Below are 26,448 nucleotides of genomic sequence, written 5' to 3'. Positions count from 1 at the left end.
CAAAAAAAAAATTATAAATAGAAAAAAAGAAAAAAATAATCATAAAAAATTACGATGAAACATACACATACAAAGAACAAGATAATAGATCTGGGAGTTTTTGAATGTTTTATAAAACGCATATGTGATAATATAAATTAGACTTGTCTTTTAAGGTATGCTGCGATGTTGACACCAATTTGGTATAAACATATCTATTCCATTATCAAATTCATTACGTTCAAAATATTGTACGTTTAGTATGAAATAATCTAAATAATGTTAAATAGAATCGATTATTGCCGCAAAGAAATGCTTTAAGAAAGCCGCAGCAGATAAAAAGCAACAACAAGGCACCAATAAATAATGTTGCCAGAATAAATCTGCTACATAAACGCGAGAAAATGTATTCCATCCAGGTTTGAGATGGCATTGTTAATGATTGGGAAACCTTACGAAATAAGGATATTGGCAGTTTTCCTGTTCGATTGATTTCTTCATTAAATGATTGACCTTCCATTTTATAAGTCATCTTTTCACACATGTTACATGCAACTGGTAAAATCTGTTGAGTATATAATAAATGGCACTTGATTCGTAAGTAGTATTAATATATTACTTGTATATATAACATAATATTATTATATTATATTTATCATCGTTTACAATGAATGTAATTATCTTATAACATTTATATTAATATTAGCTCGAAGCATCGATCGAATACCCTTTTTTATTTTTTTTATTTTCCTTTCATATTGAAATTAATCTCAAAGGTTATGAAAGAATATAAATTAGAAATTATTTCAAATATTAATTATTTTGGTTATACATGTATATTACAGATAAAAAACAAATCGTACTTGCGTATCCTTGAACTTATGTATTTGTCTTCGTACCAGTTGTATTACTTTACATTTTTTGTGTTGCAAATTCGTGATAAATTCATCGAAAGTATCATTTTCATATTGAAATATTTCAGTTTTTAAACAATCATCGCACACGTTATCGTCGCACATCATTCGCTCTGCTCTCGAATCTAATCTATTTCTGTAATTAAAAGTATATTAGAATGATAAATTTCTATGTGTGATCTATCAAAAACGTAAATACATACTTTTTTATATTATAAATTAATTCCTACGCATGCGCGCAATTATTTAATAATGAAATAATATTACCATAGTATCATATAAAATTAAACGTTAAATAAATTCGTTACGTTAGGGCTCTTTCGTGGTATAATATTTAGTTCTCATCTCTTTTTAATATCATGACAAACTTAAAACAAAGACTGAAAATATTTTTTACATACTTTCATCAAAATTATATAACGACAAATTTGTAATTTCAATCAGTGAAAAACATTAGAATCGCCTACATCTAAATATTTATATATATATAGGGTGTCCCAGTTCTTTTTCTATCAAACATTACCAACGTTTGAATAAAACATTTAGAAGTCTATGTTTATATGATATTTTTGTCTTATATTTGCATGTAGTATATGTTGATAACGTTCGGTGGGGGAAAACTGGGACACCTTGTATATATTAATGCCATGTAAATGTAAACCTCCTTTACACATGTACATATTTTATTTTATTTTATTATATATACATTATTTTATTATTTTATTTAGTCATACATACTCGTACGACAATTATATCTTAAAAAATTATTATTCTTGTAAAAAAAAAATTCTACCTATTTAGCATTCGTATGTCGCATTATGATGTAGATATCTTTGATAAATTTGTACAAACTGTCCTCTTTAATTTGCTCTAGGTTTTTTTCTGGCGGCGGTTTCATATCTTTCTTTTCAACCTTCACTTCTTGTTTAATATCAGTAGCTGTAAAATAGTAAATAATATGCAACTATGAATTTTGTCTACATATTATTATCCGATACGTAATAATGATTCGATCGCTTACTAGTCTCTGTTGCTTGATGAGCTGGTTTTGGTACAGGTAAAGGAAATTTGCGTGTAAGTTCTCCGAGTAACATATCTACTCTTTGACGCTGAAACAAGGAACTTGGCTCTTCGCGTACTGGTGTTTCTTTCTTAGCAGTAATAGATTTTCCATTTTTAAAATCCCAATTATACCCTTTACTAGGATGATAACGAGAACACGAACTAGCTTCTTCAAACGCAGATTGTAAATGATGAACTGTGGAAAGCTGTATCAACGTAATCACACTATATATTAAATAAAAGAACCTTTAACTTCTTGAAAGGGAAAAATTATTCTGATATTTATCTACCAATGCTTACCAATTTCGAACTAACAATAGATGCCAAGTCTGGCGCTTGATAAACAACACCTGCGATAATATAATAATCAGTAAGCGGCGCAGCCAAAGTAGGGAATGACGATGCTGTTTTCTAATTACATACAAAATAGGTTCTTGAACGTGTAAAAGAATATATTCCAAGCCTGTCATATTCCTAAAAAAAAATCATCGTCAATTATTTAGTTCATGTTATTTTCTTTAAAGTGTTATTGTTATACATGCTATTTAACCCTCCATCGACATCGTGGATCTTGTCATGTTCAACACATTGACTGAAACACGCATTTCATGCGATTTACCTGTAGGGCCTACATGAACTTTTTATTATGGGATGTATATTTTGTTGAAATTTTGTTTACAGCTGATAAAGGGAGTTGTATTATTATGTTTAATGCATTATTTGTGGTAAGGTCACCGATAACCCCTGAGGCGCTGTAGACCATTTTCGTGATTATCAGTTGTTTCAAACTGTCCAAAAATGTTAGTAGATTATAATTTATGGAAATCTATAGTTGATTTGTCTGATCAAATGACTGCTTATTATTCACCACTGCGAAAAACTATAAAATGTTACAGGAAATTGTCAACAGAGCTTTTACTGATTAGTTATGTTGTAAATTAAATGGTGTTACACATTTGTGTAACTAAAAAAAAGAAACTCGAAAAATACTTTAATTCTCAATTTTAGGGTGAAGTTAGCGACGTATTTGTAAATGTTCTGATAATGAAGATAGCATTTTTTCAAACAATTACGTACAAAAAAAAACTCGCAACATGTCATGCATATTTTCCTTGTATTAATAAAATTATTTTTGCATGTTCTGTACGTTATTAATTTCTTCAAACCCTTATAAAAACAATAATATTATTTCAAAATTTATCAGTATCCATATTTATTCTAATTATATATTTTTATCATTAGTTGCATCTCTGATCACCAGTGTCTTATATGGCGCTGTAGCGAAGTTAAATTGAGATCACCGGTGGCCCACACCACAGTTAACATGTTAAATAAATATCTCTCTTTATTTTTAAGTTAAATTTATAAATAACAATATAAATTCTCTCTCTATATCCCTCTCTCTAATAGATAATATTCTTGAAACCCTAAATAACATTGAAAAATCCCACCTACATGGCATTAATAATTTTGATAGCGATATGATTGATTAATAAATTTGATAGCGGCTGTCAAGACGAATCCAATGATATGCATTAGCATGTAGATATGCCATCTTATTAAAAAAACTAAAATTATTTAGTAAAATGCCGAAAAATTAGCATGCTACCTGAAAGTAACACTGGCCCATAGAGAGTTAAATCTAATTTCAAGGATAATCTTACGTTAATTGATCAGGACTTAGACGTTGCATTTTAACTATTTCATTATTACATGTCCTATCATAGAAAGGATTACTTCTTTCAGAAAAATAATCCATTATATTACTTGGATTAAGTACAGGAATCCACGCACTGTCGTGCCAAGAAAATCCCAAAGGGTTTTCTGCAAAATAAATATTTATTCGAATAAGATTTATATTATTACATATATTATATATTACACATGCCTTTGTTTTATTCAGGCGAATAAAAAAATATTTTAATACAAAGTATTAAGCAGTATATATTTAGAATTTATAACCTATAAAATTAGGACAATTTAAAGAAAACATTGTTAAAAACAATATTAACGATAAAAAAAAATCATATATTTATAAAAATATTGACCTGTTACTGCAGATCTTCCAGACATCATATTTAATAGTTAATCAATAAATAATTAAACTACGTTTTAGTTCAAATCACTTCGATTATAATCATAATCACGCACGCAAATAAACTAGAACGCCACCAACCTTCTTTCCAGTTGCTGCGGTATCTTTCATGCGTGGGAAAAGCTCTATGGGGAAAAGTCTCTAATGTTTGTTGTTCTTTGCGTTTAATTTTTTTCACGGATCTAAGTAAATATTGAATAAAAATCAAGAAATAAAAAATAAAATTTATTTCAACATATTAATCCTGCAAGAAGGTGCATACGTATGCATAATTAAATATGTTTTTTCCTAAATCATAATGAAAATATTTGGTAGTAATTTAAATTATTTATGAATAAGTTTCTAAAAATCATCTGATAATTAAACAAATTCTTTTCAATAACGTATACACAATTTAAACCCCAATTCAATATTTCATAAATACATTAATGAATTTAATAGAAATCATGAGAAATAATATTAAAAATAGTTGATAATAAAAATAATAATTATAATCATTTTTTTGTAGATGGATTTGCCTACCCTAATTGTATTTGATTTTGATCATACGATTGTTGACGACAATACCGACTTAATCGTTCGTAATTTATTACCAGATGATCAGTTAACCGACGAGGTACAAAACTTATATCTTAAAAATGGATGGACATTATACATGAACAAAATCTTTGAATTGCTTCATAAAAATTCAATTGGATTAAAAGAAATAGAAGCAGCTATAATCGATATACCATCTACTCCTGGATTTGATGTTCTTATAAAGGAATTACATATCCTCGGATATGAAATCATTATTATCAGTGATTCGAATTCATTATTAATAGATATATGGTTAAAAAGTAGACAATTAGACAAATCGATTAGTAAAGTATTTACCAATCCTGCACACGTTTCTGACGATGGTATGATCAAGATAAACATGTATCACGTTCAAGATTTTTGTAAACTAAGTATGATCAATTTATGTAAAGGTCATATACTAGAAAATTACATCAAGGAAAGATTAGAGGAAGGAATTCATTTTAAGAGAATCGCATACGTTGGAGATGGAAAAAACGATCTCTGTCCAGTATTACGTTTGTCTGAAAATGATTTAGCATTTCCTAGAATAGATTATCCGCTTTTGAAAAAATTGAAAGAATATCAAACAAACGACATTACACATACCGTAAAAGCAACAATCATTCCTTGGTCTAATGGGCATGAAATCTTACATTATTTAAACAATTAATGCAAATATTCAAATATATTATAATTATATCTTAAATCTTATCATTAACTTTTAAATTCTTTTTGTCTTATAATCCTTTCATAGTAAATTATCAAGTTAGACTAAATTTAACTTATTTACTTATTTTAATTTCTAGCACTATTTTATTATTATGTATTTCATTGTTGATATATTTAAAGTTAAATGCGAATTATGCATTAAAGTTTAAAAAAATTTATTGCAAAATAGAATTAAAATTAAAAAACAGAAGACCAAAAAAATCAATTTTTAAACCGTCCAACTTGTGACGTTTCTGATAGGCTTTTAGTATCCACCAATAAGACAACAGGACCGATTGAATTGTAGTTGCACCTCTAGAGATGGCATATTATATGAAGATAAGAAGAATCCTGATTACTTGGTAGTTGTGCGAGAAGGAATTTAATCTTTAATCGAAATATTTTTTCTATCATTCGTTATGGGTTTTGGCGATTATCCCGCTGAATATGATAGAGCAAAGCATGGTCCTTATGATCCAGCTCGTTACTATGGAAAACGTATATTTCATTTTTTATGTTATCTATTCGTATATGCATATATTTTATTAATCTATAATGACATTTTTATAGCTGATACTCCTTTTGGTGAAGTGAAAATAGGTGAACTTCCAGCTTGGTTTGGTAGGAGAAGTTTTCATCCTCAAGCTATGACATCAGCGATTTCACGCGGTAAATCTTTTTTCCTTTTATTAGATAATCTCGATTGTCATTTTGATTATATAACTTGATGTTTACCATATACATGCATATGTAATAAAAATAAGGTTTCTTTCCTTGCAGCATATTGGCGTTGGCAACATAAGTATGTATTTCCTGAACGTGCTGGTATAGCTTCGTTTTTCCAAATGGCAGTAGGACTTTCAGTATTTTTCTATGTCTTAAATTACCAAAGAATTAGTAAGTTAATATAGTTAATGATGCATGGCCTTTAAGGGAAATCAATTAATATGTACAATTTAATTTAGCTTTATTCCTTTTTTTCAGAACATCACAAAAATTACAAGTACCATTAAAGTTTATCGATAATCTAATCGATAGAATTATGTCAGATAGGCGTAGAGCTATTATATATATATAAATCTGTCTGCATAAGAAATCCTAAATCTAGAATGTATATTAAACAAAAATAAAATTTCTTTAAATATATTTCATTAGTTTCAATGATAATCTCTTATCAAATAATAAAAGTATAATGTGAAGTTATGCAAGATATTTTAGTAATTCTCTAGATTATGTAGTCAGAATGAAAGTGAGGTTATAGAATATACAGATCATTTCATGCAACTAACCGTCATTTCTGATAGGTCAATGAATACACGTTATGCGAAGGAAGGCCGATACGCATATGCTCAATTTCCGCCATTTTTGTCTCCCTCTACCGGCGTTATTTTGTAACGAAAATAAAAAATGATTTAGAGAAAGTAATCTATATCGTTTATAACTTCATTCCACAGTTAATAACGTGCAATGACGTGTCTTGCTGCTTGTAACTTGACAAATTTATTGATATCTGTGGAATTATTGTAATTATATTATAATTAACAAAATGTTAACAAAATTTGAAACAAAATCGGCTCGAGTTAAGGGTTTATCTTTTCATCCAAAACGTCCCTGGGTCCTTGCTAGGTAATTATTTCTTTTTATTAATCATGTATCTGGAACTGTCAATTGTTTTACAAGTTTTATAATATACTTATATACATTATATTATAGTTTACACAATGGTGTTGTACAATTATGGGATTATCGCATGTGTACTCTCTTAGACAAATTCGATGAACATGATGGTCCTGTAAGAGGAATATGTTTCCATAGTCAACAACCTTTGTTTGTATCTGGTGGCGATGATTATAAAATCAAAGTATGGAATTATAAGCAACGTAGGTGTATTTTTACATTATTAGGCCATCTGGATTATATTAGGTCAACAGTGTTTCATCAAGAATATCCATGGATCCTGAGTGCTTCGGATGACCAGACCATACGTATCTGGAATTGGCAAAGTCGTACTTGTATTTGCGTTTTAACCGGTCATAATCACTATGTAATGTGTGCTCAATTTCATCCAACTGAAGATATTATTGTATCTGCGTCATTGGATCAGTCTGTTAGAGTTTGGGACATATCAGGATTACGCAAAAAAAATGTAGCTCCTGGACCAGGTGGTTTAGAAGATCACTTAAAAAATCCTGGAGCTACAGATCTATTTGGACAAGCTGATGCCGTAGTCAAACATGTTTTGGAAGGTCATGACCGAGGCGTTAACTGGGCTTGTTTCCATCCATCGTTACCATTAATTGTCTCTGGAGCCGATGATCGTCAAATTAAGATGTGGCGTATGAACGATGCTAAAGCTTGGGAGCTAGATACTTGCCGGGGACACTATAATAATGTTTCCTGCGTTTTATTTCATCCTAGGCAAGACTTAATTCTATCTAATTCGGAAGATAAAAGCATAAGAGTATGGGATATGACTAAACGCACATGCTTGCACACGTTTAGAAGAGAACACGAAAGATTTTGGGTACTTGCTGCGCATCCTACTTTAAATTTGTTTGCAGCCGGTCACGACTCTGGTATGATAATCTTCAAATTGGAGAGGGAAAGACCAGCTTATGCGTTCTATGGAAATCTACTTTATTACGTAAAGGAACGTTTCCTTCGTAAATTAGATTTTACTACTTCTAAAGATACTTCAGTGATGCAAATTCGTGGTGGAGGAAAGACGCCCCCGTACAGCATGTCATTCAATCAAGCAGAAAATGCTGTTCTTATTTGTACAAGATCACCCTCAAATATTGAGAACAGTACTTATGATCTTTATGTGATACCGCGCGAAGGTGACTCCAATACAGATGCTGATACCAAACGTGCTTCCGGTGTCACTGCCATTTGGGTTGCTAGGAATCGTTTTGCAGTTTTAGATAGAGCGTACTCAGTATGACAAAATATTAATTATTTATAATTAACTATCTCTTTTTTCGGATCAAGCAACAATAACCATTTTCTTTTTCAGTTGGTCATAAAGAATTTAAAAAATGAAGTAACGAAGAAAGTACAGATCCCAAATTGCGATGAAATATTTTATGCTGGTACAGGTATGTTACTCCTAAGAGATGCAGACCAAGTCACACTTTTTGATGTCCAACAAAAAAGAACTTTAGCCGAAGTGAAAATTTCTAAATGTAGATATGTGGTTTGGTCTAATGACATGTCTCATGTTGCTTTGTTGGCTAAACATACCGTCAACATTTGCAATCGCAAATTAGAATCTCTCTGTTCTATTCCTGAAAATACAAGAGTCAAATCTGGAGCTTGGGATGATTCTGGAGTATTTATATATACTACTAGCAATCATATCAAATATGCAATTAATAATGGTGATCATGGTATCATTCGTACGTTGGATTTACCTATTTATGTAACTAGAGTAAAAGGAAACCAAGTATATTGTCTTGACAGAGAATGTAGACCAAGAATCCTACGTATAGATCCGACAGAATATAAATTCAAATTAGCTCTTATTAATAGAAAATACGAGGAAGTATTACACATGGTTCGCACGGCTAATCTTGTAGGTCAATCCATAATAGCATATTTGCAACAAAAAGGATATCCAGAAGTTGCATTACATTTTGTTAAAGATGAAAAAACAAGATTCGGGCTTGCCCTTGAATGTGGTAATATTGAAGTTGCTTTGGAGGCAGCAAGATCTTTAGATCAAAAATCATGTTGGGAAAGTTTAGCACAAGCTGCTTTAATGCAAGGCAATCATCAAGTTGTAGAAATGTGTTATCAAAGAACTAAGAATTTTGAGAAATTGTCGTTTCTTTACCTCATTACTGGGAATTTGGAAAAGTTACGTAAAATGATAAAAATTGCAGAAATACGAAAAGATGTATCTGGACAGTATCAAGGTAGCTTGCTACTTGGTGATATTTATGAACGGGCAAAAATCTTGAGGGTATAATGTCCTTTTCTTTCTCTCTCTAGAATATCGTATATTCGTTGCGACTTATTTGTCTTTTTGTTTGTATCATAGAACTCAGGTCAAGCATCGTTAGCCTATGTAACGGAAAAAATTCATGGCATTTCAAATGAAGACGATGACATTCAGTATAGCTCTATGCAGGATGAACTTTCAGCGCTTGAAAAAGGAGCTGTATATCTTCATCCACCAGTACCTATTCAACAAGCCGAAAATAATTGGCCGCTGTTGACCGTTTTGAAAGGCTTCTTCGAGAGCGCTATGATGTCTCGTGGTAAGAGTCAAGTGGCTGCAGCTTTGGCTCCAGAAGATGATACCGCAGTTGTTGCGGATGGTTGGGGTAATGATGAAGAATTAGGAATTGACGACGAAGAAGGTATTGATGCGGCAGAACCTAACGCGGAAGGGGAAGACACCGCCGGTTGGGATGTTGAAGATGTAGATCTTCCTCCAGAACTAGAAAATGCAATACCATTGTCCGAAGATGGTTATTATGCTATTCCGACGAGAGGAGTGCCGCAAACGCAACACTGGGTTAATAATTCTCAACTGAGTGTAGATCATATACTAGCTGGATCTTTTGAAACAGCTTTCAGATTATTGAATAGTCAAGTTGGCGTCGTTGAATTTGCACCTTACCAATCTCTCTTTTTAAATACGTATGCTCGTGCCAGGACATCGTTTGCATCTTTACCAAATATATTATCATTATATGGATATCCTCAAAGAAATTGGAAAGATGCTACGCCAAAAACTAATTTACCTGCAGTCGGATTACACCTTACAGATTTAGTTCAAAGACTTCAAGTTTGTTATCAATTAACAACGGGAGGGAAATTTGCCGAAGCGATTGAAAAACTGCAGGCAATATTACTTAGCATTCCATTATTAGTTGTTGATACTAAACAAGATATCGCGGAAGCTCAACAATTAATTCAAATATGTCGAGAATATATTTTAGGTTTAAAAATGGAAACGGAAAGGAAAAATCTGCCGAAAAATACATTAGCCGAACAAAAACGAATTTGTGAAATGGCTGCGTATTTTACTCATTGTAATTTGCAACCAATTCATCAAATTTTAACTTTAAGAATAGCTGCTAATATATTTTTCAAGTTAAAGAATTACAAAACTGCTGGTTCTTTCGCCAGAAGATTGCTTGAACTTGGTCCCAAGCCTGAATTGGCACAGCAAGTTCGAAAACTTTTACAGGTTCAATTTGCATTTTTTATTGCATGTGTAAATGTATAAAACTGAGTAGGACTTTATTATATATATATTTTTTTTTCTTTCACAGGCATGCGATAAAAATCCGAGCGATGAGCATCAATTGGCTTACGACGAACATAATCCATTCTCGTTATGTGCTAGCACATTTACGCCCATTTATAGAGGCAAACAAGAAGTAAAATGTCCACTTTGCGGAGCAAGCTATCAACCTCAGTTTAAAGAATCATTATGCAGAATTTGCGAAGTTGCAGAGATCGGCAAAGAGTGCATTGGATTAAAAATACATATGTAATTATATTATATTATTTAGTAAAACTAGTGTAATAAGATTGCATTTCAGTATCCTCGGATATTTATTTATATTACTAACTTCAATTTAATGCATTAAGCGAAATATTGATTATTTGTAAGTATTTCTCCTTAAAACTTCATTTTTTTCAATTTTTTCTAAATATTATGTATTGATTATCTACAAGTACATGTTTAAATAATTGATATTAACCATAATGTATTAACAAATGAAGAAATACATTTCAGTTACATTTATATTACGTATAAGTTCCTCTCGGAATATAAGTGCAATCGCATTGTAAAACGGAAAAAATATATAGTTTTATAAATATATACTGCAGATATTAAATTTGGATATACTTCATATAACTCTACCATTAAATTATATTAGTTTCATATATTGAAATTAATTTAAATTTAATCAGAAACACCGCTATTTAATAAGTCGATTTTCATTTAGTCATTTTTTACTAACCATCTAGAAACATTTAGCATGGATGACGATGTATGTATAGATATAAAGGACCACAATAGGATGTGCTCGCTAAGAGCACGTAAACGAATAGAATTGTCGAAAATAATGAAACAAATGAATGTCTTGTAAACTGGATTTGATTATTTTTAAATAACAATATCAAAGTTAAATACGAGTATAAATCGTAAAATGTATTTTAATGCAAATTATGACTTAAATCCCTAGAAGGATTTCTATTGTATAATATTAAATTTTATTTTTTCCTTATCTCACAATTTTGTATTTAATTTCTCTTTTCTTTTTTTTTTTGTTAATTTGTAAAATTAATTTCACTATACTGCTATTTGTTTATAATTGTTGCACCTAAGGAAAAATGTCAAAAGTTCCTATGTTCGTTTCAGTTGGTAAGAAAATTGGTTCTTAGCAATGCAAGTGCTGTGCAATAATGGACGAAGATCGTGGAGGCTGCTTGTACGTGCTGTCAGATCATTGATTAGAATAAATTTATTCGATCATATCTATTAACTGCGAGCCCTTCTGTATATTGATTGTTGTTTTATTGGTATTCGCGTGTGACTTTAGTGACAATTGCTTTATAGTGAAAATTTTGGCGCGCCACTTTTCGTCGGTTTGACGGAACTTGACCAATAAATCTGAATAGTGTAAACCGGGATTGATTTAATAAGGAGATCATTGTAGAATAAGGATCTGTCAATTGTTATTAGCGTTAGCTCGTAGTAGGATGATTGTGCAATGCGAAAAGTATATACACGGTTAAGCCATTAGCGTTTGGTAAGCGGACACAGAATACGCACTAGAATACATACTAGAATACGCGAGACCAGTGCCGTAAACATCGTGCGAGTAAATACGCGCTCTGCGTCCTCCCTGTGTATACGTGTTAACGTTACGCACAATTTCTCGATCTTCGGAGTTTTCCATTGCGACGTAACCTTATTCTTTTCGACATTTCAAGTGTTCCTTTAGTTAATAATTATTAAGTGAAATAGTCCACATACTAAGTCCATCTGAAATCACGTAGTAAGGGAGGTTAGAGTCTCGAAGAGGTACGGATTGGTGTTATCTAGACGGTCTTAAGTATATCGAAAGCGCCAACTTTTTGTCCCTCTATGCGAAGAAATTTTATAATTTTTCATCGAAAGATAAGACAGTGATAAGAAGTTTAAAGAACTAAATAAAAGAAAAATAAAAGAGAAGGAAAAGATATAATTTAATTTCTCTTTATCTCAAAGTCTAACATAAAAAAAAAAGAAGATAAAAGGATTTTGGTAGCATCGGGGAGGTTCGGTTGGCTCTGGGGGAAATAGTGTGTATAGTCGCGCGGCATGAGAAAATGATGTGATCGACGGTCATAATGGCGGCACCCATGTTAAAGTGGAAGCGAATCACAAATCCGGCCGGGCCTCAGCCAAGACCCAGACACGGGCATAGGGCGGTAGCCATTAAGGATCTTATGGTTGTTTTCGGTGGTGGAAACGAGGGTATAGTAGATGAACTTCATGTCTATAACACAGGTGAGTCAATTTCGCGCTATTCTGCGTCCTTGCGCGCCTGATCCTAACGATTCCCGCGATCCAAGATGGCGGCATTCGTTGACAAGACGGTCACCGGCCGGAACCGATTGAGATCAAACAAATCTCTGCCTTGCCAATCCTTAATGCTCCCTTCGATCAATTAATTTGAAAATTTTCTCTAAACTAGTATTCTTCCTTTTTTCTTTCATCCTATTTTGCGATAGTTTCATTGCTAGCTTCTACTCGTAATGTCATTTTTCGTGTTTATACGCGCGGGAGCAGCCATTGCTATCTCTTCACCCCCACCACGCAACGCCATGCAACGAAACGAAACGCAACACTGCGCCGAGCTGTATCCCATCATTCCGCGTTCATGCTCCGTCTTTCTTTCTATTATGCTAGCTATCCCTCTCTCCTCCTCTAGTTTTCATTTTTATATTCCGACTCCTATTTCGAACGTAAGCGATATCACCGTTGCTGCTACCGCTGCCGCTTGCTAGTTTACCAACATTTTTTTCTTTCTCTCTCTTTTACTTATTAAAACTATATCAATAAATATTTCCTTTCGTCTAACTATATTTAATATTATATGACCAAAATGTAATTAAATGGAGTAACATTCTTTTTTTACAGCTACTAATCAATGGTTTGTACCAACAACCAAAGGCGATATTCCACCTGGTTGCGCAGCCTATGGATTCGTGGTCGATGGCACACGTATACTAGTTTTTGGTGGAATGGTAGAATATGGCAAATATTCTAATGAACTCTATGAACTTCAAGCAAGTAGATGGGAATGGAAAAGATTAAGACCTAAACCACCGAAACATGATCCTCCACCTTGTCCACGGTTGGGCCATAGTTTTACCCTTATTGGGAATAGAGTCTTCTTATTCGGAGGCTTGGCCAATGACAGTGAAGATCCAAAAAATAATATACCAAGATATTTAAATGACCTCTATACATTGGAATTGCTTTCGAATGGAACAACAGCATGGGATATTCCGCTAACTCATTGCAATGCCCCTCCGCCTCGGGAGTCACACACAGGCGTTGCTTATACAGACCGTACTACAGGTAAATCTTGCTTGGTTATTTATGGTGGTATGAGTGGTTGTCGTTTGGGTGACCTATGGTTTCTCGACGTCGATTCCATGACATGGAACAAGCCGGTAGTTCATGGACCTACTCCACTACCGCGTTCTCTTCATACTGCCACTTTGATCGGTCATAGAATGTATATTTTTGGTGGATGGGTACCTCTTGTTGTGGACGATGTAAAAGTAGCAACACACGAAAAAGAGTGGAAATGTACAAGTACATTAGCATGTTTAAATTTAGGTGAGTAAACGTTTGTTTATTATTTGTCTTTCTTTTCTCTTTTACAAATGTAAACAATAAATTAAAATATGCTTATTTTGTTTCTTTTTATTAGAAACATTAACTTGGGAACAATTGACAGTGGATTCTCTTGAAGAAAATGTACCACGTGCGCGTGCTGGACATTGTGCAGTTGGTGTGCACAGTAGATTATATGTATGGTCCGGACGCGATGGTTATCGTAAAGCGTGGAACAACCAGGTTAGGGTTAGCTATTATTTTGAAAATATTATCTGAAGAAATGGTTTTTTTGACAGTATTTTGAAATCAATTGGCAGGTATGTTGTAAAGATCTTTGGTATCTCGAAGTGAGCAAACCAATAGCACCTACTCGCGTTCAACTTGTCAGGGCTTCCACTCAAACATTGGAAGTCAATTGGACTCCTACGCCTTCTGCACAATATTATATTTTACAAATTCAAAAATATGATATTCCTCCTACTTCAACCGGAACATTTCCAACTGTCAGCGCTCCTACTAGTACACCGGTTACAACATCAGCAGTGGCAACACCTGCAACCATACCTGTAACAACTCCTCCCATTACAACTGTTGCATCTCTTCCATCGACTCCAACTTGTGCTAGATCATCAGTACCTCAAACTCCGATAAGAGCGCAATCAACCGTACAAAGTCCTGCCCAAAAGGTACCACAAGTAACACCAAAGGTAACGAATCCTATGACTCCAAGAGTGGCTGGAAATCTTATAAGAATTCGATCACCTATGGCAACTTCGGCTAGTACAACTACAGAACAAACTACTCCTATCACAACTGTAACTGGTCAAACGCCGACTGCTATGTCAGGAATTGCAGCTTTGGCTGCAGCTGCTGCTGCTACTCCAAAAATAAATATGAATAATGTACCCGTAATACCGCAAACCACCGCCAATACTATTAGAATGAAGAATGTCCAACCGGGTCAGCAAATTCGTTTCGCTGCGCCCGGAGCAACGGTACTGCGTACTGCATCTCCACAACAAAGTAAACAAATAATACTTCAGAAACCAGGCCAAAATATATCTGGTCAGCCCCAAATCGTGCATCTTCTTAAAACTGGCCAAGGTATGGTAGCCACAGTGCCTAAAGTAAGTCTCATCCCTGGGAAAACTGTTCAAGCGACTGGAGCAAAGCCGCTTAATCAAGGACCTACAATATTGAGACTTGTTAATCCTAATACCGTCACAGGATCTAAAATATTAACGACTATGAAAACATCCAGCATTGTGGCTATGAGTAAAGGACAAAATATAAGCGGGAAACAAACAATAATGATTACTAAACCTGGTGGTAATGGTGGATTGGTTGGAAGAACAAATCAAATTATTGTTGTTACCACGGGGTCTAGTTTGAGAGCTGTACAAGCTGTGACTACCTCTCAAGCTGGTACTGGTCAGACTGGTAGTTTAACCACTCCTGTTAACGTTTTACCTCTATCTGCTACAAATCATGTAACCAATCAACAAGGAGTCAAAATGATTGTGGTATCTTCTGGAGCAATGGGTGGGGCTACAGCTGGAAAGCCAATAACCATTACAGTGCCAGGACAGGGTGGTGTACCAAAGACGGTAACTATTGCAACTAAAGGAAATCCTCAAGCAATATTCAATCCTGGGAAAAGTCAAATAGTTACAATGCCTCAGATTCAAAAAGCATCTGTAAGTATATCTTAAATTTTATTTTCTGTACGTACACGTACATTTTCATTTGCCAATCGTTCTAATTTGTTCTCGTGTATATATATATATATTATTTTAGGAGACTGTTGCAGTTTCTGGAAAACCTGTAACATTGCAAATGTCAGGAGGTATAGGTGCTAAAACTGTTACTTTAATGCCCACGAGTAGTTCAATAGTTACTACATCCAGTGCATCAGAAACAATAGACACCAGTAAAATGCTTTTTGTTCCACCGCAAAAGCAACCATCAGCTTCATTGGGTAAGCATTTAATTATAAATATTCCATACAAGTCTAGCAATCATCATCGCTGCTTTGATGAAACATCTCTATGGATGTATTATTGAAAATTGTAGCATCCACTTCTGATGGTCCAGCTACCACAGACGCAGCTTTAGCTGCTCTCGCGGCAGAAGCAGGTTTAATAGATCCTGTTCAAGAACCATCTGGTGGTCTGTCTTTTATGGTAACTACGGATGATGTTACAGAAGGCGATGGAAAAACAGAAGATAGTTGTAATGGTAACGAGGCAACAACAGCAGCAGCTTTAGTTTCTCAAATGACCAGTGGTGAACCTATGCAAGTCGATGGAGAAGGAAATTTTGTAATTCCACAAGTCGATGGTCCATCTGATATTGTTTTATCCGAAGATGAAAATAATAAAGCCGATTTAGAGGAAGAACCTACACCAGAGAACCAGGATGAACAACCAATTGGGGATTCTCAAGACATGGAACAAGATGTTGGTTCTGACGTTACAGAAAATGTTTCTATTGTAGTTTCTCCTGTCAAGGAAACAGAAGTTAAAACAGAAACAACCTGCGGAGCTTCTACATCCGCAATTGTTGATGAAGAACTCATAGATTCGAAAGAAAAATTAAACGATATCAAAATGGAATCTATAGAAAATACTAACGAATCGGATCTACCTAATGAAAGTGAAACTCAAATGAACGCAGCATCGGAAGAAATGCAAGTAAAGAGTGAAATATTTACTGAACAACAATCTGTTAGAGAAATGACACCGGAAGAAAGTATGACTGGGACATTAGTAGATTCGGTAGAAATGAAAAGCGAGCAACAAGACACAGACAATGAATTAAAAAGTATTCCTTTTGATTCATATTCATCTGAGGAAAAGCCTTTAACATCCGATCACATATCACCCGATGATAATGTTTTACATCAATCACATATCTCTCCAGACGAAAACCAAGAAATAGACAATGTTAAAAACAACAAAAATGAACCAGAAGGAGGAGAGCTTTTGAAGAAGAACTCTCCAATAGATAATACACCAGACGAAGATGAACCTATGTTAACGGATAATTCTTTGCAAGAGACGGATGTAAGTGTTCCTGTTGTAACCCCTGCTATTCCGACAGAATTACAAATGAAATTAGAAGAAGAGGAAGAAGACGAAGAAGACGAAGAGGAAGAAGAAGAAGAAGAATCGGATGAATCTATGGAACAGGAAAAAATTCCTGACGTATCAGTATCAAGCGTCAATGGTACAGCTTCAGTACTGAAAGAATCAGATGTTTCTCAGAAGTCAATGACGACGGCAAAAGTGGAAAATAAAGATGAAAACATTGCAAAAAGAGATAACTTGAAGCAAGATAAAGTACATAATAATAGATCGGAAAGTGGAGATGATTCGACAGCATTAACTACTTTGGCTACTGCTGCTTTGGGATCGGCGGAACCACCTGTTAAAATTAAAACCGAACAAGTTAGCTTGTGTTTTTACTTAATAATATATATATATATAATATTATTTATTTATTACAAATATTAAGCTTTTAATGTTGATTTAACTATTTATAGAATGAAGAAGAAAAGAAAGAAGCCAAATGGTACGACGTAGGAGTTATAAAAGGAACAGCTTTTACAGTACAGCATTATTATCTTCCTGGAGATGAGCCACTAGATGTAACACAACCGTTGACGATGGACGTTTTTAAAGGAAGAACAAAGATACCTCTCGAACCTGGAACTGCCTATAAATTCCGAATTGCAGCTGTGAATAGCTGTGGACAAAGTGCCTGGAGCGAGGTTAATTTGACACATTTTTGATTAATTATTAATTGACATTTATATTATTGGTTAATTTACCTAAACTTACCACGTAATATTTACTTATTATTGTTACAGGTAACAGCATTCAAAACGTGTCTTCCAGGATTTCCAGGTGCTCCAAGCGCTATTAAAATTTCTAAATCTACAGAGGGTGCTCAAATATCTTGGGAACCACCACCCAGTAACGTGGGACCCATATTAGAATATTCTGTCTATTTAGCAGTTAAAACTGCTAATACAGCAACACTTACTGAAGGAGAACTAAAAACTATCGTGTCAACACCAAATCAATTAGCTTTCATTAGAGTATATTGTGGTTCAAACAATTCCTGTTCTGTGACTAATAGTTCTCTAAGTACTGCTCATGTGGATACAACTACAAAACCGGCCATAATCTTTAGAATAGCAGCAAGAAATGATAAAGGATACGGACCAGCAACACAAGTTAGGTGGTTGCAAGGTTGGTTACATACATTTATTTATTAATTTTATTTGATAAAATCTTATTATAGATAATTATAATGAATGCCTTCGCATTAATTTGATTATAATTAGATAAGTAAAGAGATATTATTTTATTAGCAGATCCAGCTACCGCCGTAAAAAGCAATCCACAGGTCAAACGACCTGGTTCGGATATACGTTCGCAAGTAAGTTCCCCACAAAAAAAAGTGAAATTGGACACAGCAGGCGATAATTTTTCGTGAGCCTGTCGTATTTGACTTTTTATAACTCAAGCGAAATGCTATTCATTATTTCATTTCCGCTGACATACACACGCCTAACGATGATAATGAAACAGTGTATTGTTTGAGCGAACAACGTGATACATGTATGTGAGTAAATACAAAAATTAAATCTGCGATAAGGGGTAATGGAAAAAAACGGAAGGAAAGAAAGAAATAAAAGAAGAAAAAGAAGATGTGTCCATAAGTAGAATGATCGACGTATACAAAAATAAGAATTTAAAAAGTATTTTAAATGTTCTATATAAATACAAGGTCTTTCTGTACCACGATTTTCACTCACCGTTATCCTCCTATTCTTTCGCCAAGTAAGCGAAAATATTCTGTAAAGACAGTATGAGAATACCATTAATAAATGACAAGAGGTAATTATTTTGAAGTTAAGCAAGTTTTTCCATGTTTATAGTATTTCTATAAATGGTAAGACATATACAGGATATTCACACTTGCATCCAAAATCCAACACATTTTTTAGCTATTCAAAATTATTGTTACGTCAACATCAGTATATCATTTTAACTTATTCTTAAATTATAATTATCTTTTTTTTAATTAAATATTTATTAATTATTTTAAAGTTTTAACAAAACAAAGAAAGAGAAAAAAACAAAATTTAGGAGTTATAAAAAAGGCCGATGCAAGTGTAAAAAAAAAGAAAAGACAACATTTTTGAGATTATAACAGAAACAAAATTTACATAAAGTATCGGTGCTATGCATTGTCTTGGATACTTTTATTACTGCCAAATAATAAAAGAAAAGAATAGATCATTCAGAATGAAAATGCAACACGTACTGAATCATCTCTCTCTCTCTCTCTTTCTCTCTCTCTCTCTCTCTCTTTCTTTCTCTCTCTTTCTCTCTCTCTTTCTTTCTCTCTCTTTCTTTCTCTCTCTTTCTCTCTCTCTCTCTCTCTCTCTCTCTCTCTCTCTCTCTCCTACTCAAGAGCGTTTAATTGTACATTACTTTTGATTTATTAGTCTCCTGGAACATTGAGGGACAAATATATTTTGTAAAAATATAAAATAAAGAAAAAAATGTGTGTAATATCCATGTATGTCTTAAGAACTCGATTTAAATAAACTAATATTTTAGTAAACAGACAGTTTATATAAAAAAGTTACGGATATTGACCATAAAGAAAAAAAATATTTGTTTTTATAATAATATGTTATAGTACTAGTATTATTAATACATAGGGACAATCTGTTACAGACGAAATTGAATATAGTTATGGAAACACATACATAATAATTGAAAAATATTACAATTTAATATCCCTAACTTTTCTCTTGTGCATAATAATATAATACATTGTAATCAAAATATTCAATACAAGCTTTTTTTTACACCGACAAAAAAACAGAAGAATTGAAAGAATTAAATACGTGAAATATATTATGCTTCTAGTTTGTTCTGGGTGGCTTTTCTTTGGGGCTATGTTAAAACTTTACGATAATAATTTAAACGCGCACATTTTATGTTGAATTACGAATATGTTTTGCATTATTATCCATCTGTAAATAAAAAAAAAATAATCCATTAATAGATTATTGGGAGAACTCAAACTATACATCTCGTTAGTGGAGTTATTATATATAGATGGATTATTTCAAATATATATGTTAGAAATACAAAAATTAGTTTTTAGTATTATTTTGCATTATTTGAGCGTACATATTTCACTTTTTGTTTGTATTTCAAAGAAATGTTTATTGGATTAACGATAAACAAAATTACAGATAAAATCTTATGTATTATGTACTTGATATTATTATATATACTTCTATATAACATAAAGTTTTATACATAAATTTATATAATATATATATTATATTATATATACATATATTATATTATATATATATATATAATATATATATATATATATGAAAAAGTTAAATAATGTTGTTTTTAAATCGTCAAATGTGTATTCCAATTTTATGTTCTGAATTATTTTGCACAAATAATACAAATTTGTGAACAACTTATTAATACATTATTAATAAGTTTATTAATTATTTCTCGTATCGTTTTGTTTTGTAAATTCTATATGCAGAAGATGATGCTAGTTTTTAAAAACTATTAGCAAATATAAAATATTTTCATAAATATATGTATCATAGAGCATTTTGTTCTTTCTCTCTCTTCTCTCTCTCTCTCTCTCTCTCTTCTTTCTTTCTTTCTCTCTCTTCTCTCTCTCTCTTTCTTTTTCTTTCTCTCTCTTTCTGTGTAAATCATCTCGCTGCATTTACATTAATAACAATACGCTCTCCAATATGTTGTAAGATCTGTTAATAAATGTAGATCAATTTTTTTAAAAAGAAACTAGATTTCATTTGATTATGGTATTGTATGTAATTACAGAATGTACTTATACTATTGTATATACCATAACATATTAGAAGAATAATTGTAACGAACTCTATGGTACTTTATTTGATGTATTTAAATGAACATGTACCAACAATCTTATATCGGAAGAATCATAAGGTACAAAGCACTTAAAAATTGGATAAAACATATAGCGCATTGCGTTCTTTGATCCAACGAGGATATCCGCATGTGTACATGATTTATTTTCAATCATTGCTTGTTTTTAAATCTACAATATCTACTATTCATAGGTGTAGTTGTCTCTTTGCATGGACAAAATGTTGATTTAATTTAACATAAATAAGCTTGAAATAAGAAAGAAAATGTAAATTAGTATTAATATTGTAGATAAGATTGGATGAATCTCGGAGTAAACAAATTCATCCATGTTAATAGTATATCAGAATTCTTTCGTGTTGCCTTTCCATGAATAAGTATCTCTAGCCTTTTCTTGGCAGTAATGAAAGCAAGTTATCGATGTATTTTACAAGTTTAATTGACCTTTTAAATGCACTAGATTTTGTTATGAAATATTAAATGCTGATAGGAAACCAGCTCTACTTCCTTATAATAATTTTATTCATAAAGGGAATGAATGTAACATGTTGGTAGAAATTATAGAATAATAACCGACAACGATTTTATTAAAAAAAGAAAAAGGACAAAAAAATTTCTACATAATCGTATAGCGAGCGTTTAGAAAGAAACCATACCCTTTGGTAAGATAAGTAAATTGAAAATAAATTTACAATATATTAAATATTTATGAGACGCAAGCAAGTAAACTATGTTATAGAAGAGACTCCTGATTGGCTGTAAATAATAAAATGCTGTTACATGCTATAATGAAATTCAGAAGAAAAAGGTAAAGAATTAGTAAAAAAATATTTAAACGTATTATCGCTAAATGAATGGATATTGCCAGATGTTGTGCCGCATGCACTTGCAATGAAATAGCGCATATTTATACCTATTTTTCCATATGAAACTTCAAGTAGATTTTTCGGCGTCTTTCATATTTCAAATTTTTGAGAATGACTAGAAAAGTACGGACATCTAATGCATTAAATAAGATCGCAAGATACTAAGACTTCTTACAGGCATATTTGGAACACTCAAAAAGGAAGTTAAAGGTTCGTCTTATCGGTATACTTATTATTTATGATACTGTTTTATAATAAGATAAATATCAAGTAACAAAAATAATTAATAAAGCAGATGTGGGGAAGTACTATTAAGGAAAATAGATAGCGTTTTTAAACGTTTCTTATAATAAATGAAAAATACGTACTTTCCCATAGACAATTATATTCTACATATTTCTATGTAATTATGAAAGATGAATAACAAATCTGAAAATTTAAAAAGAAACTAATTGTAAGTAACTTATTAAAATGCTATTTTAAACTGTCAGCAAACAGAAAATTCTTTCAATTAGGTAGACATTTTCTAAAAAAAAAAAAAAAATAAATATTCGTGAATTTTTTCTATTAATAGATTTGAAGAAATTTCTTGCAAGCTATTGTACATATGTCTTGTGAGCCGTATTAGATTTTACAAATTTTTAACAACATTTTTAAAATCCGTGTGCCTAATCGCAGACCCGATCTATAAAATAAAACATAAAATCTTTGATAGCTTAATTGTTCTCTAAAGAAAAGAATTTACGTTGATAAAAGAAAGTTGTATATAAAATATATCTTATATGAGAAAAGAAAAGAATTTTAATTTTATATTCTTTTTCATTTTCTTTCTCTGTGTAATCATTTTAAATAATAATTATTTGGGCAGAATTTCATTGAAAATAAATTACTATTAAATTTGTGTATATACTAATCTAGATTTAAAAGAACAAAAAAAAGGAGAAAGAAAAAATCTAGAAATGATTTAGATAATTAGAATTAATTTAGATAAGGGAATAAATGTTGGGCCAATGGCAATACCATCGAAACTAATATGTTAGTAAATTTTCAAAATGATCATTCGTATAAACATAATGAATTTACAATTTGATTAAACAACACACCTTTTTTCGACTCATTTTATTGAATAATGAATAATGTATGATGGTAGAAAGTTAAGACAAAATATATTATGTATAATGAAAACAAAAATAAAGTAAATGTGACTTTCGTATTTACATATGTACATACATACATGCATACATATATACATATAAATAACTTCCCTTCCATCGATACCAAATAATTATCTTCTAAATAAATTTGTTTTTTATATTAAATATTTTTCTTTTTCTCAAGTAACAATAATAATAATAAATTCCTATGTTGGGTGTATATGCACGCGCGCGTATATATACAACATTGGTTGTATATATACAGACAACAGATAGATCTGTTTTGATTAATGCGAATGATACATAACTATAAGTTGCTAGAAAATATTCGAATTTTCGTAAGTAATCCATCATTGATATTGAAATGTATTACGTATGACAAAAAGTGCAAAGTATACTTAACATACTTTCGAATAAATGTTCACAGCCGCTTATCAGCTTGTTAATTGAGTGAGTTTCATGATTGATAAGCGTGAAAATATTTGTATGTACATGAATAAAAGGTAGCACGAATGGTAACCACACATGAATATATAGACTAATATTTGCTAAACGTTCGTGTCATTAATTAAGAGAGAAAGAGAGTGAAGTAACTATTATATATTTCTTCTTTATATCTTAGACATGTATACGTGTCGGTGACAAGACTAACAATATTACAAACAATAAGAAGGAAACACCTATGAAGAAATATTATCTCTGAAATATTTCGATCGCAAATGTCATGAAAATGTCGTTGTTGATTTAAAGGTTAGAGTGTATGAGCGTTCATATATTTATGTATATGCCGGGAGGTATTAATTAAATAGAAATTTCTCTACAAGCATATTTAAAAAAGATTATCTATAAGTATTGAGATTGACCAGAGATTGATCTTATTTTCTTTGTTTTATGAGATTATTAATATTAAAGCTTGTTAGGTTTCAAGTATAATGGGTATCGATAGCATGAGGGTTGGTGGAGGAAGATGTTCACCTCTTTTAGTTGGAGGACTTTTAATAGCGTGTTTAATGCTTCTTTGTAACTGGTGGACTTTGTCATCTGAAAATTTAGATTTAGTCCACCAAATCGATGAACTCGGTGAGCAGCTTAAAATAAGGTAGTGTATATTACATGTATATAGAAAGTATAATTTTTATAATAATTCATATTACGCTACACTAATATTGTATCAAAGAGTTTCTTAAAAGCAATTCAAATATATATATGTGTGTGTGTATCATTAACAATTTAAATAAAATTGTATCTTTTATAGCGCAGAAGAAAATGATCAATGTATAACATTACGCAATAAATTAGAGCAAAGATATAGGCACGCAGAAGATGAAGTAGCTTACTTGCACGTATCTTTGGAAAAACAAAATGAGTTTAACAAGAGGCAGAAAGAAAATTTTGAAACTTCTATAGCATTATGTAAAAGAGAATTTGACTCGAATAAGATTAATGAAAAAGAAAAAGAAAATGAAAAACTTCAAGAAGAATTGGACAGAGTGCGTTGCTACTTTTTATGTGAAATATATTATTTGTGTATACAATTATTAATAACATAATTTTTATAGGTCAAAGATGAAATGGAAAAATTAAAACTTGCCTATAATGCCCCGGTTGATAACATTAGATCTGATCCTACGCTAACACGTAAGTTGTTATTTGTATAAAACATAGTATTTTACTTAATATTTTCGTTTTCAATAATATATTTACACATTAAATTATGCGTTCATAGACACACACACACACACACACACACACATATATATATGTATATATATATGCATAATTAAATATATAAATTATAGGAACATTTTTTATTATTTTTCAATTTATTTATTTATTACATGTTAATCTTATTTATATTTGTTATTGAATATACTTAAAAGTAAATTATTAATGCAAGGTTTTATTTATATTTACAAGTAGTAATATTAAAATATTAGAAAGTTGAAATAGATATTGTTATTTATTCAAATCGAATCAAGCTAAATCATTTGTAAAAAGTAAAAAAGCATCGCCTTTTACTTGTAATATTTGACTTATGCTAGTATCATAAAATATTATCAAACTCTGCTGATTTAGCTACAAGAAAGGTCATTGATGGTAGTCAGTTACGTCTTGTTCGGGACTCTGCTATAAGAATATCTGTAGCTGGTCAGCGTGGTTTGAAGTATCATCAAATCCCAATTCTACCATCAGATCCACCCGGTGCTGTGCGCTTAGCTCCTCGTCTTTCAGTAACAATGTTAAAAGGTAGTGGTACTTTCCTTAAAATTCAGGGAAAGAAGAAACTGCCATGAAAATTCAGTAGCTCAATTTTTTTGTTTCCTTTTTTTCATAAAAAAAGCACATATATTACATATCAATCAATAATTTTTTTATTCCTATAATTTTTCATAAAGAGATGATTTATAAAATTAATCAAAAATCTAGGAGATTTTCAATCGAAAAAATATAAATATATATGCATTTGCTATTAAAATATGATGGATTTTAAATAGTAATATTAATACTTATATAATATAAGTTTAAATTTTTCATTTAGATTTTATAAATTTGTGTATACTTGTTGTTATTATACGTATGTAACAAATGAACAAATAGAATATACATCATTTTTTTTCTAAGGAAAATTGATATATAATTTTTGTAATATAATTTTTCAGCTGAAAGAAATTCAAAGCTAGAAAGTAGCACGATTGAAGGAATGAGAAATGACAAAACAGAGAAAATTGGTAATAGAAAATTTTAATATATATATATATATATATATATGTATATTGGATATATTAAGTTATTAAACAAATATATATTTCTAAGCAAATGTTTATCTTCATTCAGATATAAGTAATGAAGGAAAGAAGGCAGCAGAAACTATGTCGTATGTAGAAAAAAGAAACAATCAATTGAGCAATTAAATATCTCTGTGATATATTATATACTTATTTACTGATGTCTTGTCAATTAAAACATAGGAAATAATGATGATGTATAATATTTCGAAAATAATAACAGATTCATTTTGAAAATAATATCCGAAGCTTCTAATATTTAGTTTTAATTATGTTACATAGCAATGCTAAGTATTATTTTACTTATCCTTTAAAAAATATAATACAACTATATTTGTTTCAGTGCAAAATTGTAGAATAAAAAGATTAAGTATAAGTACAATGTTATAACAATATAATGAATTTTTCTCTTAACACATTAAGTGCCGGTACCGCGTTAACACGGATTTCTTAGTCTATCACTTGAGCACCGGCCCCAAAATGTAGCAG

The 26,448-nt window shown here is 31.5% G+C and overlaps 6 protein-coding genes across 13 annotated transcripts; 5 read left to right on the top strand and 1 right to left on the bottom strand.

Annotated features, from left to right (window-relative positions):
* Window positions 1-573: 573 nt before the first annotated feature.
* Window positions 574-4,145, bottom strand: MED6 (mediator complex subunit 6). The gene is given in 7 exon segments (XM_089169938.1): window positions 574-1,029; window positions 1,687-1,832; window positions 1,915-2,161; window positions 2,256-2,350; window positions 2,353-2,429; window positions 3,620-3,779; window positions 4,004-4,145. Coding segments are annotated over 6 exon segments (753 nt in total). The 5' UTR covers window positions 4,032-4,145; the 3' UTR covers window positions 574-1,029.
* Window positions 4,146-4,162: 17 nt separating this feature from the next.
* On the top strand, window positions 4,163-5,317 carry LOC107064991 (putative phosphatase phospho2). 2 transcript variants are annotated; one of them, XM_015318238.2, is made up of 2 exons: window positions 4,163-4,304; window positions 4,559-5,317. In XM_015318238.2, the coding sequence occupies exon 2, from the start codon at window positions 4,559-4,561 to the stop codon at window positions 5,279-5,281; it is 723 nt and encodes a 240-aa protein (XP_015173724.1). In that variant the 5' UTR covers window positions 4,163-4,304; the 3' UTR covers window positions 5,282-5,317. The 2 variants fall into 2 exon arrangements, with proteins under 2 accessions (XP_015173724.1, XP_015173725.1); XM_015318239.2 differs by having other exon boundaries at window positions 4,173-4,312.
* Window positions 4,567-6,465, top strand: ATPsynF (ATP synthase, subunit F). The gene is made up of 5 exons (XM_015318242.2): window positions 4,567-4,666; window positions 5,581-5,817; window positions 5,890-5,988; window positions 6,100-6,216; window positions 6,304-6,465. The coding sequence occupies exons 2-5, from the start codon at window positions 5,739-5,741 to the stop codon at window positions 6,330-6,332; spliced, it is 324 nt and encodes a 107-aa protein (XP_015173728.1). The 5' UTR covers window positions 4,567-4,666; window positions 5,581-5,738; the 3' UTR covers window positions 6,333-6,465.
* A 147-nt stretch (window positions 6,466-6,612) lies between these two features.
* Window positions 6,613-11,177, top strand: alphaCOP (coatomer subunit alpha). The gene is made up of 5 exons (XM_015318233.2): window positions 6,613-6,945; window positions 7,033-8,257; window positions 8,336-9,283; window positions 9,362-10,519; window positions 10,605-11,177. The coding sequence occupies exons 1-5, from the start codon at window positions 6,866-6,868 to the stop codon at window positions 10,827-10,829; spliced, it is 3,636 nt and encodes a 1,211-aa protein (XP_015173719.1). The 5' UTR covers window positions 6,613-6,865; the 3' UTR covers window positions 10,830-11,177.
* A 431-nt stretch (window positions 11,178-11,608) lies between these two features.
* Hcf (Host cell factor) lies at window positions 11,609-23,232 on the top strand. Of its 2 annotated transcripts, none has more exons than XM_015318184.2 (9): window positions 11,609-12,838; window positions 13,472-14,179; window positions 14,274-14,419; window positions 14,497-15,876; window positions 15,977-16,157; window positions 16,253-17,628; window positions 17,724-17,951; window positions 18,051-18,435; window positions 18,561-23,232. In XM_015318184.2, the coding sequence occupies exons 1-9, from the start codon at window positions 12,679-12,681 to the stop codon at window positions 18,680-18,682; spliced, it is 4,686 nt and encodes a 1,561-aa protein (XP_015173670.1). In that variant the 5' UTR covers window positions 11,609-12,678; the 3' UTR covers window positions 18,683-23,232. The 2 variants fall into 2 exon arrangements, with proteins under 2 accessions (XP_015173670.1, XP_015173669.1); XM_015318183.2 differs by having other exon boundaries at window positions 11,613-12,838; window positions 18,558-23,232.
* Window positions 23,233-23,523: 291 nt separating this feature from the next.
* On the top strand, window positions 23,524-26,199 carry LOC107064960 (uncharacterized). 6 transcript variants are annotated; one of them, XM_015318181.1, is made up of 7 exons: window positions 23,524-23,923; window positions 24,086-24,272; window positions 24,429-24,663; window positions 24,733-24,811; window positions 25,250-25,420; window positions 25,834-25,902; window positions 26,009-26,199. In XM_015318181.1, exons 2-7 carry the CDS (start codon window positions 24,106-24,108, stop codon window positions 26,083-26,085), a joined length of 798 nt encoding a protein of 265 aa, XP_015173667.1. In that variant the 5' UTR covers window positions 23,524-23,923; window positions 24,086-24,105; the 3' UTR covers window positions 26,086-26,199. The 6 variants fall into 6 exon arrangements, with proteins under 6 accessions (XP_015173667.1, XP_015173661.1, XP_015173664.1 ...); XM_015318175.2 differs by having other exon boundaries at window positions 23,525-23,727; window positions 23,796-24,272; XM_015318178.2 differs by having other exon boundaries at window positions 23,525-23,923; window positions 24,094-24,272.
* The last annotated feature ends 249 nt before the right edge of the window (window positions 26,200-26,448 follow it).

Source organism: Polistes dominula, unplaced genomic scaffold (genome assembly GCF_049000335.1).
Source record: "Polistes dominula isolate Pdom_NZ unplaced genomic scaffold, Pdom_raw_medaka contig_49, whole genome shotgun sequence".
NCBI lineage: Eukaryota > Metazoa > Arthropoda > Insecta > Hymenoptera > Vespidae > Polistes > Polistes dominula.
This window is presented reverse-complemented; position numbering and strand designations above follow the sequence as displayed.

Excerpts from the sequence above, each read along its gene's own strand:
- Hcf (XM_015318183.2), top strand. The coding sequence starts at position 12,679 with ATGGCGGCACCCATGTTAAAGTGGAAGCGAATCACAAATCCGGCCGGG. Across the intron at positions 14,180-14,273 it reads ATTAGCATGTTTAAATTTAG|AAACATTAACTTGGGAACAA; the intron begins GTGAGTAAACGT and ends TCTTTTTATTAG. Across the intron at positions 15,877-15,976 it reads CTCAGATTCAAAAAGCATCT|GAGACTGTTGCAGTTTCTGG; the intron begins GTAAGTATATCT and ends ATATTATTTTAG.
- LOC107064960 (XM_015318181.1), top strand. The coding sequence starts at position 24,106 with ATGGGTATCGATAGCATGAGGGTTGGTGGAGGAAGATGTTCACCTCTT. Across the intron at positions 24,273-24,428 it reads GGTGAGCAGCTTAAAATAAG|CGCAGAAGAAAATGATCAAT; the intron begins GTAGTGTATATT and ends TATCTTTTATAG. Across the intron at positions 24,812-25,249 it reads ATCTGATCCTACGCTAACAC|CTACAAGAAAGGTCATTGAT; the intron begins GTAAGTTGTTAT and ends CTGCTGATTTAG.
- ATPsynF (XM_015318242.2), top strand. The coding sequence starts at position 5,739 with ATGGGTTTTGGCGATTATCCCGCTGAATATGATAGAGCAAAGCATGGT. Across the intron at positions 5,989-6,099 it reads GACATCAGCGATTTCACGCG|CATATTGGCGTTGGCAACAT; the intron begins GTAAATCTTTTT and ends CTTTCCTTGCAG. Across the intron at positions 6,217-6,303 it reads CTTAAATTACCAAAGAATTA|AACATCACAAAAATTACAAG; the intron begins GTAAGTTAATAT and ends CCTTTTTTTCAG.
- LOC107064991 (XM_015318238.2), top strand. The coding sequence starts at position 4,559 with ATGGATTTGCCTACCCTAATTGTATTTGATTTTGATCATACGATTGTT.
- alphaCOP (XM_015318233.2), top strand. The coding sequence starts at position 6,866 with ATGTTAACAAAATTTGAAACAAAATCGGCTCGAGTTAAGGGTTTATCT. Across the intron at positions 6,946-7,032 it reads CGTCCCTGGGTCCTTGCTAG|TTTACACAATGGTGTTGTAC; the intron begins GTAATTATTTCT and ends ATTATATTATAG. Across the intron at positions 8,258-8,335 it reads TTTTAGATAGAGCGTACTCA|TTGGTCATAAAGAATTTAAA; the intron begins GTATGACAAAAT and ends TTTCTTTTTCAG.